Source organism: Drosophila montana, unplaced genomic scaffold (genome assembly GCF_035044405.1).
Source record: "Drosophila montana isolate Dmon_TW-CO22-7 unplaced genomic scaffold, ASM3504440v1 contig_3733_1, whole genome shotgun sequence".
Classification (NCBI taxonomy): domain Eukaryota; kingdom Metazoa; phylum Arthropoda; class Insecta; order Diptera; family Drosophilidae; genus Drosophila; species Drosophila montana.
In genome coordinates, this window is record NW_026998620.1 from 333,655 (window position 1) to 351,593 (window position 17,939).

At 35.1% G+C, this 17,939-nt stretch overlaps 1 protein-coding gene across 1 annotated transcript in view; it reads right to left on the bottom strand.

The window, feature by feature from the left end:
* Nucleotides 1-251: 251 nt before the first annotated feature.
* Nucleotides 252-17,939, bottom strand: part of TkR99D (Tachykinin-like receptor at 99D) — a 78,286-nt gene continuing 60,598 nt past the window's right edge. Inside the window, exons 5-12 of the mRNA XM_064694622.1 lie at nt 8,580-8,754; nt 7,117-7,246; nt 6,949-7,037; nt 5,073-5,223; nt 3,994-4,190; nt 978-1,117; nt 852-917; nt 252-784 (exon numbers count right to left, since the gene is read on the bottom strand). Of these exons, the coding sequence (XP_064550692.1) occupies nt 627-784; nt 852-917; nt 978-1,117; nt 3,994-4,190; nt 5,073-5,223; nt 6,949-7,037; nt 7,117-7,246; nt 8,580-8,754 (1,106 nt within the window). The 3' untranslated portion in view covers nt 252-626. The remainder of the gene's footprint in view (nt 785-851; nt 918-977; nt 1,118-3,993; nt 4,191-5,072; nt 5,224-6,948; nt 7,038-7,116; nt 7,247-8,579; nt 8,755-17,939) is intronic.

Genomic DNA, 17,939 nt, shown 5'->3' on the forward strand with positions numbered 1-17,939 from the left:
CTTAAAGTTAAGAATTGAATCAACTTGAAGCTGAGACTCGAATCAAATTGCAGCTGAGACTTGAATCAACTTGAAGCTGAGATTTGAATCAACTTGAGGTTAAGACTTGAATCAACTTGAAGCTGAGACTTGTATCAACTCGAAGTAAAGATCGAATCAACTCGAAGCTGAGACTTGAATCAACTCGAAGCTGAGAATCGAATCAACTCGAAGCTGAGACTTGATTCAAGTTAAAGTTAAGACTTGAATCAACTTGAAGCTGAGATTTGAATCAACTCAAAGCTCAGATTCGAATCAACTTAAAGTTAAGAATTGAATTAATTTGAAGCTGAGACTCAAATCAACTTGAGGTTAAGATTCGAATCAACTTGAAACTCATACGCCCTGTTGACCTTTTGAAGCTGGTTGTAGGTCTATCTATCTTTTATTTTTGCTTAGGCTAAATTCGAGAGATAACGAGATGAAGAAGAAGAGACCTACAGCCAGGTCCTATCATCAGCTGCAGATGTGTTGATGCCGCGTCGATAGTCGTTGTTGGAGCTGCAGACCAGCTGCATCTGGAGGAGCTCCACGGAACTATCCCCGTCTGCTGTGGCTGTGACTGTGGCTGCGGCCTGGGCGGGCTGTCAGGAGAGCAGCTGCGTGGTGCGGCATTCCGTGACCGTTGAGCTGAGGGAACTGCTCGACTTGTCGCCGGTGCAGCGTTGCTGCATTTCCTGCTGGTACGACGATCTCTGGCCACGCTGCACGGACATCGAATGGCGACCCTCGTTGCGCAGCACACCTGAAACGGAGGAGGAGGAGAAATGAAATGAAAAACCCGTTGCCAGGCGATGGCCAGGACATCTTACCACAGTGCGAAACGCGCTGCGATTTGGGCGAGCTGGGGCACGCGTAGAGCATGGACTTTTGCGTGTCTGCAAGGCGGAACAATTTATGTGTTAAAAGTGCAAGGATTAGGGATTACCATGCCGTACCATTCCGTTTGATGCGATTGTGATCCGGCGAGCCGGAGCAGGAGTAGCGCGAGGTTAGATTCTCGCGACGGTTCAACGATTCGGCTCCGACATGCACAAAGGGACACCAGCGGAAAACCATTTTGAAGCCATAGCGGAAACTGCAAATGGAAAATGGAAAATTTAAAATGGGAAAAGGCAAATATGAGAATTTAAATCTGCAAAAGTCAACTTGTTCGACAAGCCAACTAACTGAAGGCTCATTAAAATAGGCACGTTGAATTTATTAAGCAATGAAATTGACCGACCGCCTTTCTATTCGATTCTCATTTTAATTAGAAGCACATGGTAAATCTGTATTTCATGCAACTCGGTTATGTCAGCTGTCTGACAGTTTGTCCTTTCCTAATCCTTTCGTTTTTCATAAATTTTCAGTTGCCTTTTCCTCTTGTGTTGCTCTGCATTTGTTCTCGATACCCTGTACACATTGCAGATGGACAGCAGCGGGCATATCCGACCAGGACAACAGTCGACCTCAGAGACTGTAAGCTGTTCAAAATAACGCCAATCAATATGTAGATATATATAACAAGGAAGCTTGGATTCTGCGAAAAGTGTGAAACACGTCTCAAATGATTTTTCTTATAGATCTTTGGAAACGAATTTGAGCGCGAAACGTCATCCACCAAATCTTTCCACCAAGGAGGAACGGATTTTCCAAAAAGTGTAAAACAACCAACAAATAATTTGAACAAATTATTTTTGAAATTGAGTTTAAGGCCAATCGGATGGTAAACAAAAAAGTTACATACAAACGTTTTTTGCGATTTTTCCACACATGCGGGTGGAATTTCCCCCGGAACTCCGTTTTAACGTGCACCTACATCACATAAGGTAACTACTTTTAAATTCACTTCCATCTCTGTTTTGCTAATCTCTACTTTTACAGCTCGGTTAAATCATTTAGCCGATCTTGATAATGGATTGGAATCAAATATTTTTAGTCCTATTATTTTTCAGTCATTATTTTTGAAAGTGAATCAATTCTCTTGTTCCGTGATACCCCGCAAGAGGTTTTAACATTTTTTACCAAAAATATTGCCATTACATTTTTTACATTTCGTATCACATATTCGCATTACAGGGCATCAGTTAGTCGGCTACTCTTGAGTTTCCGTATAATTTTTGTCAACTGTTTTTTGATTGTCAATCAATTTTAGACACTCGAAAAACTAAGTTTGCCTACCAAAAATATTACCCTTACATTTTTTACATTTAAAACATATCGAGAAAAGAAACCTTTATTTTCACTCGTATCGAATAGTCGCATTACAGGGCATCAGCTAGTCGACTACTCTCGGGTTAAGCACCCTTATTTGTTTTCTACAAACTATGCAAGCATTCCTCCCACCCCTGACAAGAGCCAAAGAATCTTTGGCATATGAATGATTGGGTAGCTAACCAAGCCCTGAAACACGTCAAACAGCTTGATTTATGTTTCAGTATTTCAGTTCGTACGGGTCTTTATTTCGTATTCGTATGGATCGACGCCGGAACGGAACGACAACCCGTTAACGGCACCTGCAATAATAATAAAAAAAAAACACCTTCATAGCCTCCATCATTTACATAAGGGCGTTGCCCACCGAGCAAAGACTCCGGACGGGGTCGGGATGGGGAGGGGATGGAGACTTGGCTGTAGTTTCACGTGTCGGATTGTTGTACATGCACGTAGTACCCCCCCCTTTCTCCCCTCTCACCCCTCTCGCCCCATTGGCATGTTGACTGGGCGAAATTAATTGCAATCAGTTACGCTTCCCCTTGGCGGATGTGGCCCACGGACGCGACAACATCAACAGTCAATTTGTGCAAACGTAACGAACATAGTTCACTGTACATATATGTATATATGTCTTGATATATGTATAAGTATGTGTATGCGATACATGCGAGGGAGCACGATGGAGCGAGGCTGGTTTCATATATAAAAGTTTGTCCAACAGGTGAAGACCTCGAGCTTGGAAACCCTCGCAAGATATGATGAACTCTTGAGCACATTTACGACCACCAAAACATACTCGAAACAAACTTGAAACAAACTCGAAAAAGTTTCAGTTGCATACAATTTTCTTTTAAGTTGGGTTCGGTTATGGTTAAGTGAGGTTAGGTTAGGTGAAGTTAGGTTAGGTTAGGTTATGGTGAGGTTTGGTTTGTCATATAAAGGAATTCGTCCGAAATATATGCTGTATACTTATAATTAAAAATATTTTAACAATTTATTTTATTAAAATTATGGTTAGGTTTGGTTCTGTCATATATTCGTCCGATAAATACAACTTGCATGTAATTAAAAATATTTTCAGAATTTATTTTTATTTATTTATTTTAGGTTAGGTTATGGTTGGGTTATGCAAATAATTAAAAACATTGTGAGAATTTATTTTTTAAAATTAATTTAATGTTAGGTTATGTTTAGGTTTGGTAAGGTTGAGTTAGGTTAGGTTATGGTGAGGTTGGGTTATGGTTAGGTTAATATATAACCATGCGCCCGTTAAAAATATTTTCAGAATTTATCTATATTTATTTATTTTAGGTTAGGTTAGGTTAGGTTAAGTGAGGTTAAGTTAGGCTAAGTTAGGTTAAGTTAGAATAAGTTAGGTTCGGTTAGGTTCGATTCTTTCATATCTACCCATTCGTCCGATACAGCATGCATATAATTAAAATACATTTTAAGCATTTGGTATGAGCCGCCCTCGCATATGCTTGTGGGAAAGTAAATGCTAATGTCAATGGCGCGCATGATATTGATGTTAATCGCGACATTGATAATGATGATGATGGACGGCTTCATTTCCGGATAACAAGCTAAACGACCAGCTGACTAAGTGATGTACCCGGGAGCCAGCTGCGAGCACTGCGTCAAAGGAACGACCCTCAGCGCAAATTACATAATTTGTTGCGGTCGCGAGGGGCGAGGGGGCGTGGCGAGGGGGCGTGGCGAGGGGGCGTGTGTTAGAACTTATGGAGTAGCACTCACCGGGAATTCATCCAGCAGTATATAATCGGATTGTACATGGAATTGCTCATGGCCAGCCAGTAGATAACCAAATATAGCTCCTGAATGAACGGCGCCTCGGTAATAGCCGGATAACAGGATGTTACGATGAAGTACGTGTGGAAGGGCAGCCAGCAGAAGCCGAATATCAGAACGACCACAATCATCATCTTGACCACCTAAGCGGAAAATTGGCAAGTCAAAATAAATGAAATGTTTAACAACAAGCAAATGATGCGTTGATGAGGAGGATGAAAACTTAGCATACTTTTTGGGGCAAAGTTCAAATTAATGCTGATGCAAGTTATTAAGACCCTCGACTCACCCTTCGCTTGCTCCGCACATTGGAAAATGGGAATTCAAAATATGAAATATATTCGCATAAAAACAGTAATCTTTATGTTTGACAATAAGCAAATGATGCGTTGATGGGAAGGATGAAAACGTAGCATACTTTTTGGGGCAAAATGCAGAGGATGGGGATGAAAACTTAGCATACTTTTTGGGGCAACATTCAAATTAATACTGATGCAAGTTATTAAGACCGTAATTCAAAATATGAAATATATTCTCATAAAAATTTAATATCTAATGTTTGACAATAAGCAAATGATGCGTTGATGAGAAGGATGAAAACTTAGCATACTTTTTGGGGCAAAGTTCAAATTAATGCTGATGCAAGTTATTAAGACCCTCGACTCACCCTTCGCTTGCTCCGCACATTGGAAAATCGTAATTCAAAATATGAAATATATTCGCATAAGAAAAGTAATCTTAATGTTTGATAATAAGCAAATGATGCAATGATTGGGAGGATGAAAACTTAGCATACTTTCTGGGGCAAATTTTAGAGAATGAAAACTTAGCATACTTTTTGGGGCAACATTCAAATTAATACTAATGAGAATTCAAAATATGAAATATATTCGCATACAAATTTAATATCTAATGTTTGACAATAACCAAATGATGCGATGATGGGAAGGATGAAAACTTAGCATATTTTTTGGGGCTAAATTCAAATTAATACTAATGCAAGTTATTAGGAACGTGGAACTCACCCTCCGCTTGCTGCGCACATTCTCCGTCTGCCTGGTCGTGTACTCGCCAATTGTCTTGGAGCCCCACAGTTCGATGCCCACGCGCGAATAGGTGACCGTCATCGAAATAATGGGCAGAAAGTAGGTGAGCACAAGGATGAGAATATTGTAGCTAGATGGAAGAAGGAGAAACACATTATACCACCATTAATAGAAAATAATAGAAAATAATCATTCACAAGCTAATCGAGGATTATTTTTTACTGTTCTTTTAGTAATTTATTTTAACATACTTCAAGTATGTTCAATATATTGAAGCTCCACTTACAATCATTTACAATGGATCAACCTTTCTAATGACTACAGGGTTCCTGAGAATTCATTATTCATTATTGGAACAACATTTTTATTAACCATTTTTTATTATTATTACTATTATTATTATTATTATTATTATTACAATTATTTTTATGTATCACACTCTACTGATGAGGAGCTTAATTAATTTATTATATCAATATACTAGTATAAAAGTATATATGACTTCTAATCATAAGGTCTATAAACTAATGGTATTGCTAATTTTTTGTTAATTATTTTTATGTATCACAATCTACTAATGAGTAGCTTTATTAATTGATTATATCAATATACTAGTATAAAAGTATATATGACTGCCAATTATAAGGTCTATAAATTAATAGTATTGTTAATTTTTTCAATTCTTACACAGATGATGCATGGAAATACATCTAGTTGAGGCTAATAAGACATTATTATCATATTGTTTCTTCGCACAAGCAAAGTGCCTCCAGTTCGCATCGTTATGTACCAACTAGTTGGGATCTAGATTTAATGGTCTCGCGTGCCCGAAAGCATTGAGGCGGGCAGTTACTTTTTGATTGCCCATATTTGCTTTTAAATTTGTCATGCCAAGCGGCTGTTAAGAGCTGCATATGACTTTTATGCGGACAGCCCCTGGACAATTGTTGATGTACTGCCGCTTCTATAAGGTGCTAAAAGGGTATGATGAACTCAGAAATAACTTGGGCCGATTCTATTAAACCTGTATCGATCAAATCTCGTGGCTTAACGGAGCTTAATACACATACTTGAGAATATAGGTTCTCGGATAGTATACACTGATGCAGATAATCAACTTTTCCGCTCATTCCTCTCGCAATTGAGAAAACTCACGCTTCAAGGTATTACATTACTTTACATTTTACTTTACATTACTTTACATTACCTTACATTACTTTACATTACTTTTCATTATTTTACATTACTTTACATTAGTTTTCATTACTTTACATTACATTACTTTGCATTACTTTACATTACTTTGCATTACTTTACATTACATTACTTTACATGACTTTACATTACTCGACAATACTCTACATTAGTTTACATTACCTTACATTACTTTATATTACTCTACATTACTTTACATTACCCTACATTACTTTAAATTACTTTGCATTACCCTACATTACTTAACATTTACACTTCTGAATGCTACATTTAAGCCTTCAAGTTCTTATAAGGATCGTAATATAAACTCTGAAGTTAATCAAGAAGGCATTTCCCATACTCAGCCGAATGAAGAGGGAGGTATCTGTTTTATTTGTAAGCGCAGTATCTGCTAGTCGGATACTCCCGACTAGAGTTCTCTTACTCGTTTTTATGTGTTTGGTTTAGTGACTGGTTTTATGACATAGATGCATTCCAACCCGAGTCCGAGCTCCCCATGATAATCTGATAGCACAGATTGTCTCTGTCTCTGCATACGCATCGCAGATTTCCTGATTTATAGCACGTTTACTTCAGCTTTTTTCCCGCTGACTGCACACACACACACACACACACATAGACATTGACTTTTCCCACTTACATGTGCTCCTGCTTGGAGTGATTCGTCTGTCCGTCGGGCCACTCGGGAAAGCAGACGATGCGTGTTTTGTTCTCCATGGTCACCGGCACCTTTGAGCATTGAAATAAAGTGTTCGCATATATATTAAAGGGGGGGTTTATTTTCGAAAAGAATAGGGGCAAAGAGTACCTCCTCGGTCTTGAAGAAGAGCAGCATGGGGCAGGAGATGAGCGTCGAGGAGAGCCAGATGACTGCGGCAATGGCCAAATTGCGTCGCTTGCTCATCCGCGGCTGCAACGGCTTCATAATTGCCACGTACCTGCAAAAGGTCAAAGGATACGCCCTCCATTATTATTAATGCTATCAAAGTGGCACCCGACCACGCCAAAAGCCGATTATTTTCATACGCCCAACATTTATGGACATGCCAACAAATTGCCATTGCCAGAAGCTTCCCAAAGTTGGTGAGGTTAGAGCCAGCACGATGGTTCGAATCTCGAAATTTGGGCCTCTAGCTTATAAATATGTCCTATACTAATATTTATTAATATAATAAAATGAAATATATAGTAAGAATAATGGAGTATCTAGGTGAGGTTTGAGCCAGCACGATGGTTCCAATCTCGAAACTTAGGCCTTTAGCTTGTACATATGTCCTATACTAATATTTATTAATATATTTAAATGAAATATATAGTAAACAAATATCTAGGTGAGGTTTGAGCCAGCACACTGGTTCGAATCTCGAAACTTGGGTCTCTTGCTTATAACCCTATATTTTACTAATATTAATAAATATAATTAGCGAAAAAATATAGTAAAAAAATAGAGTATCTAGAAATCGCACTCATGTTTTCGGAACACATTTTGCGGCTCGCGTAAAATCAAATTAAGTCTGCAAATGATGGCTCGAATCTCGCAACTGGGGCCTCTGCTTATAACAATACCCTATACTAATATTAAATAATATTAAATCGAAAATATTGTACAAATAATAGAGTATCTGAAAGTCGCATTCGACTCACGGCCTCTCACGTTGCCAACTCTTGTTTTTCGAACACATTTTTGTGACTCGCCAAAAATTAAATTAAGTCTGCAAATTTTAGCCTGAGCCTGATAAAAGCCTAGTTAACTAAAATTTTGATTGCCAGCATTTTGATCTATTTAAGTTTTGTTTAATTTTGTGGCTAGAAAATTAGTTTATCTCCAGCCATTATAATTATTGAGGCCTCAATTGAACGAAAAATAGAAATGCATTTTATAAATTTTGCATATATATTTTGATGGATTGACGGTTGCTCCTGTCAAAATTGATGAGCTGCTCGTAATATTTGAAGTTTCGATTTTAGTAAATCCCAGTTGGATTGGCCTTAAATGAGCCTCTCGTTAATGGGGATGAATGATGGCCTCGCTCTACATCCTACATGGTCGTTAACCCTTGAGTTTGACATATCGAGAGACAGGCACATACATAAGATTAAATTGAGCAGCTTTTTCTTCTTTTCACGATTGATAAGGGTACCAAATCCCGCTGCCCACCCATAACTTGGCAAGCGGGCCACGCACATTTGCAATTTGTTGAATATGTTGCGATGTATGTAACGATGTATGTTTGTACATCGTGATGAAGTGTGGGGCATTAGCTCACTTACCTGTCGATTGATATGGCCATCAGAGTGAACACCGACGCACAGATACTCAGCATGGCAATAAACTGGGATACCTTGCAGTAGAGCTCGCCGAATATCCAGTCGCTGTCCAGCATATAGTAATAGTTGAAGGTTACGTTCAGACTCGAGACCATCGCATCGGCTATGGAGAGGTTCACTGGAAGAGTACACAAAAAGTGCGTTTATCAGTGAAAGTCCTCCAAAAATAAAAGCAAACACAACACGCGGCAAAGCAAACAAATGAAAATCCAAATAGCAAATATAGAAGTGACAAAAAATGTATCCCAAGCCAAACAAGAGAAATATGAGTTATCTTCGGTAAGCCGAAGACTAAATACTCTTCCAAAAAAATTCGCTATAGTAGCTCAATGTTGACTTTATGATAGAGTTAAGCGATGCGTTTGGCCAACTGCCTAATATATATTAGACTTATACAATATTATTAACGTGAATGTTATTTTTATTAGTTATTTATTTAATGTGGAGGAAATGCCTTCTGCGTCACACTGCTGTCAAATTGTGATATATGGGACTGATAATAATAATAATAACAATAATAATAATAATAATAATAATAATAATAATAATAATAATAATAATAATAATAATAACAATAATAACAATAATAATAATAATAATAATAATAATAATAATAATAATAATAATAATAATAATAATAATAATAATAATAATAATAATAATAATAATAATAATAATATTAATAATAATAATAATAATAATAATAATAATAATAATAATAATAATAATATTAATAATAATAATAGTAATAATAATACTAACATTAATGATAACAAAAACAGGTTTAATAATAATACCAATACTAATAGATACAATAATAAAAATAAAATTATTAATAATAATAATAATAATAATAATAATAATAATAATAATAATAATAATAATAATAATAATAGCAATACTAATAATAATAACAATAATAATAATAATAATAATAATAATAAAAATAACAATAATAATTAAACAATAATATTATATCAATAATAATAACAACTCTAATGAAAATAATATATGCTATATATCATTGCAGCTGTCGTCCACAAATCTCAAAATAATTCATGCAACAATTTCAATACTCTCCGCAGAAGGGCATAAAAAGGTAAGCAAAAAGGCAACAGTCCGTACTTATTTTGGTCATATGTACATATTTTAGTATATTTATAATTAGTGAAAAAGCCATCGCTATCGAATCTGGATGGGACTTGGACTGGGACTTGGACTGGGACTTGGCTGCGCATAATTAAATGGAAGCTGCAAATGGAAAGGCGGCCATTTGTCTGTCTGCCTGTCGGTCTGTCGTTCTGTCTGTCTGTGTGTTGTGGCCATCATTTATTACTTGGCACATTTGTTATTGTATTTCGGTTTGTCAGTGTGTAACGATTTACATGCCAATGAATCACCAAAAACAATGCGGTCGACAACAGGGGCAACGCCCCTCCCCCCCTCCCCACCCTCGACCCACGCAAACAAAAAGACAAAAATTATTATGGGATGCCTTTTGCCATTGTTTACTTTTCATTATCTATGTAGATAAGCAGTGCCAGAAATAAGCATAAAAAGCAACACTCGCAACAACGCCCTCAGTGACAACAACAACAACATCAACAACAACAACAACAACTACAAAAACAACAACAATAATGACAGTAGTAAGTATCTGTCTGTCGAGTGCAACCGACTGCCAAATACTCGCACATAGTACAATACACAGCTTAAAATATATATACATTTTTCCGGTTTGCCACTTGCTATTACGAGTCGAAAATGGTACAAAATTCCCAAATCGAACACTATTTGGCTGAGATATACCAAAAAATCATCAAGAAAGGTTGACTTTACAAACGAATCGGTTTTTGGTCAACCACTTTTTTTAACCCATCGATTTTTTAAATGTTTGAATGCAGATTGATAGTAGGGATCCCTACGAATTCAAAAACGTATAACATTTCAAAATCGGACAGCATTTACCCGAGATATTCAATAAAAATCATCAAAAAAGTTTCGATTTTCGAACCGACTCCGAATTTGATAAAAAACGTGATGTAACCCCTTGCCATTTTGATGATTTTGGTCAAAAATTAGATTTTTATTTTTTTGATGCCAATCGATAGTACTGATCCTTACGAGTCGAAAATGGTATAAAATTCCCAAATCGAACACTATTTGGCCGAGATATTCAAAAAAATCATCAAAAAAGGTTGACTTTACAAACGAATCGGTTTTTGGTCAACCACTTTTTTTAACCCATCGATTTTTAAAATGTTTGAATGCAGATTGATAGTAGGGATCCCTACGAATTCAAAAAGGTATAACATTTCAAAATCGGACAGCATTTACCCGAGATATTCAATAAAAATCATCAAAAAAGTTTCGATTTTCGAACCGACTCCGAATTTGAGAAAAAACGTGATGTAACCCCTTGCCATTTTGATGATTTTGGTCAAAAATTAGATTTTTATTTTTTTGATGCCAATCAATAGTACTGATCCTTACGAGTCGAAAATGGTATAAAATTCCCAAATCGAACACTATTTGGCCGAGATATTCAAAAAAATCATCAAAAAAGGTTGACTTTACAAACGAATCGGTTTTTGGTCAACCACTTTTTTTAACCCATCGATTTTTAAAATGTTTGAATGCAGATTGATAGTAGGGATCCCTACGAATTCAAAAACGTATAACGTTTCAAAATCGGACAGCATTTACCCGAGATATTCAATAAAAATCATCAAAAAAGTTTCGATTTTCGAACCGACTCCGAATTTGAGAAAAAACGTGATGTAACCCCTTGCCATTTTGATGATTTTGGTCAAAAATTAGATTTTTATTTTTTTGATGCCAATCAATAGTACTGATCCTTACGAGTCGAAAATGGTATAAAATTCCCAATTCGAACACTATTTGGCCGAGATATTAAAAAAAATCATCAAAAAAGGTTGACTTTACAAACGAATCGGTTTTTGGTCAACCACTTTTTTTAACCCATCGATTTTTAAAATGTTTGAATGCAGATTGATAGTAGGGATCCCTACGAATTCAAAAACGTATAACATTTCAAAATCGGACAGCATTTACCCGAGATATTCAATAAAAATCATCAAAAAAGTTTCGATTTTCGAACCGACTCCGAATTTGAGAAAAAACGTGATGTAACCCCTTGCCATTTTGATGATTTTGGTCAAAAATTAGATTTTTATTTTTTTGATGCCAATCGATAGTACTGATCCTTACGAGTCGAAAATGGTATAAAATTCCCAAATCGAACACTATTTGGCCGAGATATTCAAAAAAATCATCAAAAAAGGTTGACTTTACAAACGAATCGGTTTTTGGTCAACCACTTTTTTTAACCCATCGATTTTTAAAATGTTTGAATGCAGATTGATAGTAGGGATCCCTACGAATTCAAAAAGGTATAACATTTCAAAATCGGACAGCATTTACCCGAGATATTCAATAAAAATCATCAAAAAAGTTTCGATTTTCGAACCGACTCCGAATTTGAGAAAAAACGTGATGTAACCCCTTGCCATTTTGATGATTTTGGTCAAAAATTAGATTTTTATTTTTTTGATGCCAATCGATAGTACTGATCCTTACGAGTCGAAAATGGTATAAAATTCCCAAATCGAACACTATTTGGCCGAGATATTCAAAAAAATCATCAAAAAAGGTTGACTTTACAAACGAATCGGTTTTTGGTCAACCACTTTTTTTAACCCATCGATTTTTAAAATGTTTGAATGCAGATTGATAGTAGGGATCCCTACGAATTCAAAAAGGTATAACATTTCAAAATCGGACAGCATTTACCCGAGATATTCAATAAAAATCATCAAAAAAGTTTCGATTTTCGAACCGACTCCGAATTTGAGAAAAAACGTGATGTAACCCCTTGCCATTTTGATGATTTTGGTCAAAAATTAGATTTTTATTTTTTTGATGCCAATCGATAGTACTGATCCTTACGAGTCGAAAATGGTATAAAATTCCCAAATCGAACACTATTTGGCCGAGATATTCAAAAAAATCATCAAAAAAGGTTGACTTTACAAACGAATCGGTTTTTGGTCAACCACTTTTTTTAACCCATCGATTTTTAAAATGTTTGAATGCAGATTGATAGTAGGGATCCCTACGAATTCAAAAAGGTATAACATTTCAAAATCGGACAGCATTTACCCGAGATATTCAATAAAAATCATCAAAAAAGTTTCGATTTTCGAACCGACTCCGAATTTGAGAAAAAACGTGATGTAACCCCTTGCCATTTTGATGATTTTGGTCAAAAATTAGATTTTTATTTTTTTGATGCCAATCGATAGTACTGATCCTTACGAGTCGAAAATGGTATAAAATTCCCAAATCGAACACTATTTGGCCGAGATATTCAAAAAAATCATCAAAAAAGGTTGACTTTACAAACGAATCGGTTTTTGGTCAACCACTTTTTTTAACCCATCGATTTTTAAAATGTTTGAATGCAGATTGATAGTAGGGATCCCTACGAATTCAAAAAGGTATAACATTTCAAAATCGGACAGCATTTACCCGAGATATTCAATAAAAATCATCAAAAAAGTTTCGATTTTCGAACCGACTCCGAATTTGAGAAAAAACGTGATGTAACCCCTTGCCATTTTGATGATTTTGGTCAAAAATTAGATTTTTATTTTTTTGATGCCAATCAATAGTACTGATCCTTACGAGTCGAAAATGGTATAAAATTCCCAAATCGAACACTATTTGGCCGAGATATTAAAAAAAATCATCAAAAAAGGTTGACTTTACAAACGAATCGGTTTTTGGTCAACCACTTTTTTTAACCCATCGATTTTTAAAATGTTTGAATGCAGATTGATAGTAGGGATCCCTACGAATTCAAAAACGTATAACATTTCAAAATCGGACAGCATTTACCCGAGATATTCAATAAAAATCATCAAAAAAGTTTCGATTTTCGAACCGACTCCGAATTTGAGAAAAAACGTGATGTAACCCCTTGCCATTTTGATGATTTTGGTCAAAAATTAGATTTTTATTTTTTTGATGCCAATCAATAGTACTGATCCTTACGAGTCGAAAATGGTATAAAATTCCCAAATCGAACACTATTTGGCCGAGATATTAAAAAAAATCATCAAAAAAGGTTGACTTTACAAACGAATCGGTTTTTGGTCAACCACTTTTTTTAACCCATCGATTTTTAAAATGTTTGAATGCAGATTGATAGTAGGGATCCCTACGAATTCAAAAACGTATAACATTTCAAAATCGGACAGCATTTACCCGAGATATTCAATAAAAATCATCAAAAAAGTTTCGATTTTCGAACCGACTCCGAATTTGAGAAAAAACGTGATGTAACCCCTTGCCATTTTGATGATTTTGGTCAAAAATTAGATTTTTATTTTTTTGATGCCAATCGATAGTACTGATCCTTACGAGTCGAAAATGGTATAAAATTCCCAAATCGAACACTATTTGGCCGAGATATTCAAAAAAATCATCAAAAAAGGTTGACTTTACAAACGAATCGGTTTTTGGTCAACCACTTTTTTTAACCCATCGATTTTTAAAATGTTTGAATGCAGATTGATAGTAGGGATCCCTACGAATTCAAAAAGGTATAACATTTCAAAATCGGACAGCATTTACCCGAGATATTCAATAAAAATCATCAAAAAAGTTTCGATTTTCGAACCGACTCCGAATTTGAGAAAAAACGTGATGTAACCCCTTGCCATTTTGATGATTTTGGTCAAAAATTAGATTTTTATTTTTTTGATGCCAATCGATAGTACTGATCCTTACGAGTCGAAAATGGTATAAAATTCCCAAATCGAACACTATTTGGCCGAGATATTCAAAAAAATCATCAAAAAAGGTTGACTTTACAAACGAATCGGTTTTTGGTCAACCACTTTTTTTAACCCATCGATTTTTAAAATGTTTGAATGCAGATTGATAGTAGGGATCCCTACGAATTCAAAAAGGTATAACATTTCAAAATCGGACAGCATTTACCCGAGATATTCAATAAAAATCATCAAAAAAGTTTCGATTTTCGAACCGACTCCGAATTTGAGAAAAAACGTGATGTAACCCCTTGCCATTTTGATGATTTTGGTCAAAAATTAGATTTTTATTTTTTTGATGCCAATCGATAGTACTGATCCTTACGAGTCGAAAATGGTATAAAATTCCCAAATCGAACACTATTTGGCCGAGATATTAAAAAAAATCATCAAAAAAGGTTGACTTTACAAACGAATCGGTTTTTGGTCAACCACTTTTTTTAACCCATCGATTTTTAAAATGTTTGAATGCAGATTGATAGTAGGGATCCCTACGAATTCAAAAAGGTATAACATTTCAAAATCGGACAGCATTTACCCGAGATATTCAATAAAAATCATCAAAAAAGTTTCGATTTTCGAACCGACTCCGAATTTGAGAAAAAACGTGATGTAACCCCTTGCCATTTTGATGATTTTGGTCAAAAATTAGATTTTTATTTTTTTGATGCCAATCAATAGTACTGATCCTTACGAGTCGAAAATGGTATAAAATTCCCAAATCGAACACTATTTGGCCGAGATATTAAAAAAAATCATCAAAAAAGGTTGACTTTACAAACGAATCGGTTTTTGGTCAACCACTTTTTTTAACCCATCGATTTTTAAAATGTTTGAATGCAGATTGATAGTAGGGATCCCTACGAATTCAAAAAGGTATAACATTTCAAAATCGGACAGCATTTACCCGAGATATTCAATAAAAATCATCAAAAAAGTTTCGATTTTCGAACCGACTCCGAATTTGAGAAAAAACGTGATGTAACCCCTTGCCATTTTGATGATTTTGGTCAAAAATTAGATTTTTATTTTTTTGATGCCAATCGATAGTACTGATCCTTACGAGTCGAAAATGGTATAAAATTCCCAAATCGAACACTATTTGGCCGAGATATTCAAAAAAATCATCAAAAAAGGTTGACTTTACAAACGAATCGGTTTTTGGTCAACCACTTTTTTTAACCCATCGATTTTTAAAATGTTTGAATGCAGATTGATAGTAGGGATCCCTACGAATTCAAAAAGGTATAACATTTCAAAATCGGACAGCATTTACCCGAGATATTCAATAAAAATCATCAAAAAAGTTTCGATTTTCGAACCGACTCCGAATTTGAGAAAAAACGTGATGTAACCCCTTGCCATTTTGATGATTTTGGTCAAAAATTAGATTTTTATTTTTTTGATGCCAATCGATAGTACTGATCCTTACGAGTCGAAAATGGTATAAAATTCCCAAATCGAACACTATTTGGCCGAGATATTCAAAAAAATCATCAAAAAAGGTTGACTTTACAAACGAATCGGTTTTTGGTCAACCACTTTTTTTAACCCATCGATTTTTAAAATGTTTGAATGCAGATTGATAGTAGGGATCCCTACGAATTCAAAAAGGTATAACATTTCAAAATCGGACAGCATTTACCCGAGATATTCAATAAAAATCATCAAAAAAGTTTCGATTTTCGAACCGACTCCGAATTTGAGAAAAAACGTGATGTAACCCCTTGCCATTTTGATGATTTTGGTCAAAAATTAGATTTTTATTTTTTTGATGCCAATCGATAGTACTGATCCTTACGAGTCCAAAATGGTATAAAATTCCCAAATCGAACACTATTTGGCCGAGATATTCAAAAAAATCATCAAAAAAGGTTGACTTTACAAACGAATCGGTTTTTGGTCAACCACTTTTTTTAACCCATCGATTTTTAAAATGTTTGAATGCCAGATTGATAGTAGGGATCCCTACGAATTCAAAAAGGTATAACATTTCAAAATCTGACAGTATTTACCCGAGATATTCAATAAAAATCAGCAAAAAAGTTTCGATTTTCGAACCGACTCCGAATTTGAGAAAAAACGTGATGTAACCCCTTGCCATTTTGTTGATTTTGGTCAAAATTTAGATTTTCATTTTTTTGATGCCAATCGATATTACTGATCCTTACGAGTCCAAAATGGTATAAAATTCCCAAATCGGACACTATTTGGCCGAGATATTCCAAAAAATCATCAAAAAAGGTTGACTTTACAAACGAATCGGTTTTTGGTCAACCACTTTTTTTCACCCATCGATTTTTAAAATGTTTGAATGCAGATTGATAGTAGGGATCCCTACGAATTCAAAAAGGTATAACATTTCAAAATCTGACAGTATTTACCCGAGATATTCAATAAAAATCAGCAAAAAAGTTTCGATTTTCGAACCGACTCCGAATTTGAGAAAAAACGTGATGTAACCCCTTGCCATTTTGTTGATTTTGGTCAAAATTTAGATTTTCATTTTTTTGATGCCAATCGATAGTACTGATCCTTACGAGTCCAAAATGGTATAAAATTCCCAAATCGGACACTATTTGGCCGAGATATTCCAAAAAATCATCAAAAAAGGTTGACTTTACAAACGAATCGGTTTTTGGTCAACCACTTTTTTTCACCCATCGATTTTTAAAATGTTTGAATGCCAATTTATAGTAGGGATCCCTACGAATTCAAAAAGGTATAACATTTCAAAATCTGACAGTATTTACCCGAGATATTCAATAAAAATCAGCAAAAAAGTTTCGATTTTCGAACCGACTCCGAATTTGAGAAAAAACGTGATGTAACCCCTTGCCATTTTGTTGATTTTGGTCAAAATTTAGATTTTCATTTTTTTGATGCCAATCGATAGTACTGATCCTTACGAGTCCAAAATGGTATAAAATTCCCAAATCGGACACTATTTGGCCGAGATATTCCAAAAAATCATCAAAAAAGGTTGACTTTACAAACGAATCGGTTTTTGGTCAACCACTTTTTTTCACCCATCGATTTTTAAAATGTTTGAATGCAGATTTATAGTAGGGATCCCTACGAATTCAAAAAGGTATAACATTTCAAAATCTGACAGTATTTACCCGAGATATTCAATAAAAATCAGCAAAAAAGTTTCGATTTTCGAACCGACTCCGAATTTGAGAAAAAACGTGATGTAACCCCTTGCCATTTTGTTGATTTTGGTCAAAATTTAGATTTTCATTTTTTTGATGCCAATCGATAGTACTGATCCTTACGAGTCCAAAATGGTATAAAATTCCCAAATCGGACATTATTTGGCCGAGATATTCCAAAAAATCATCAAAAAAGGTTGACTTTACAAACGAATCGGTTTTTGGTCAACCACTTTTTTTCACCCATCGATTTTTAAAATGTTTGAATGCCAATTTATAGTAGGGATCCC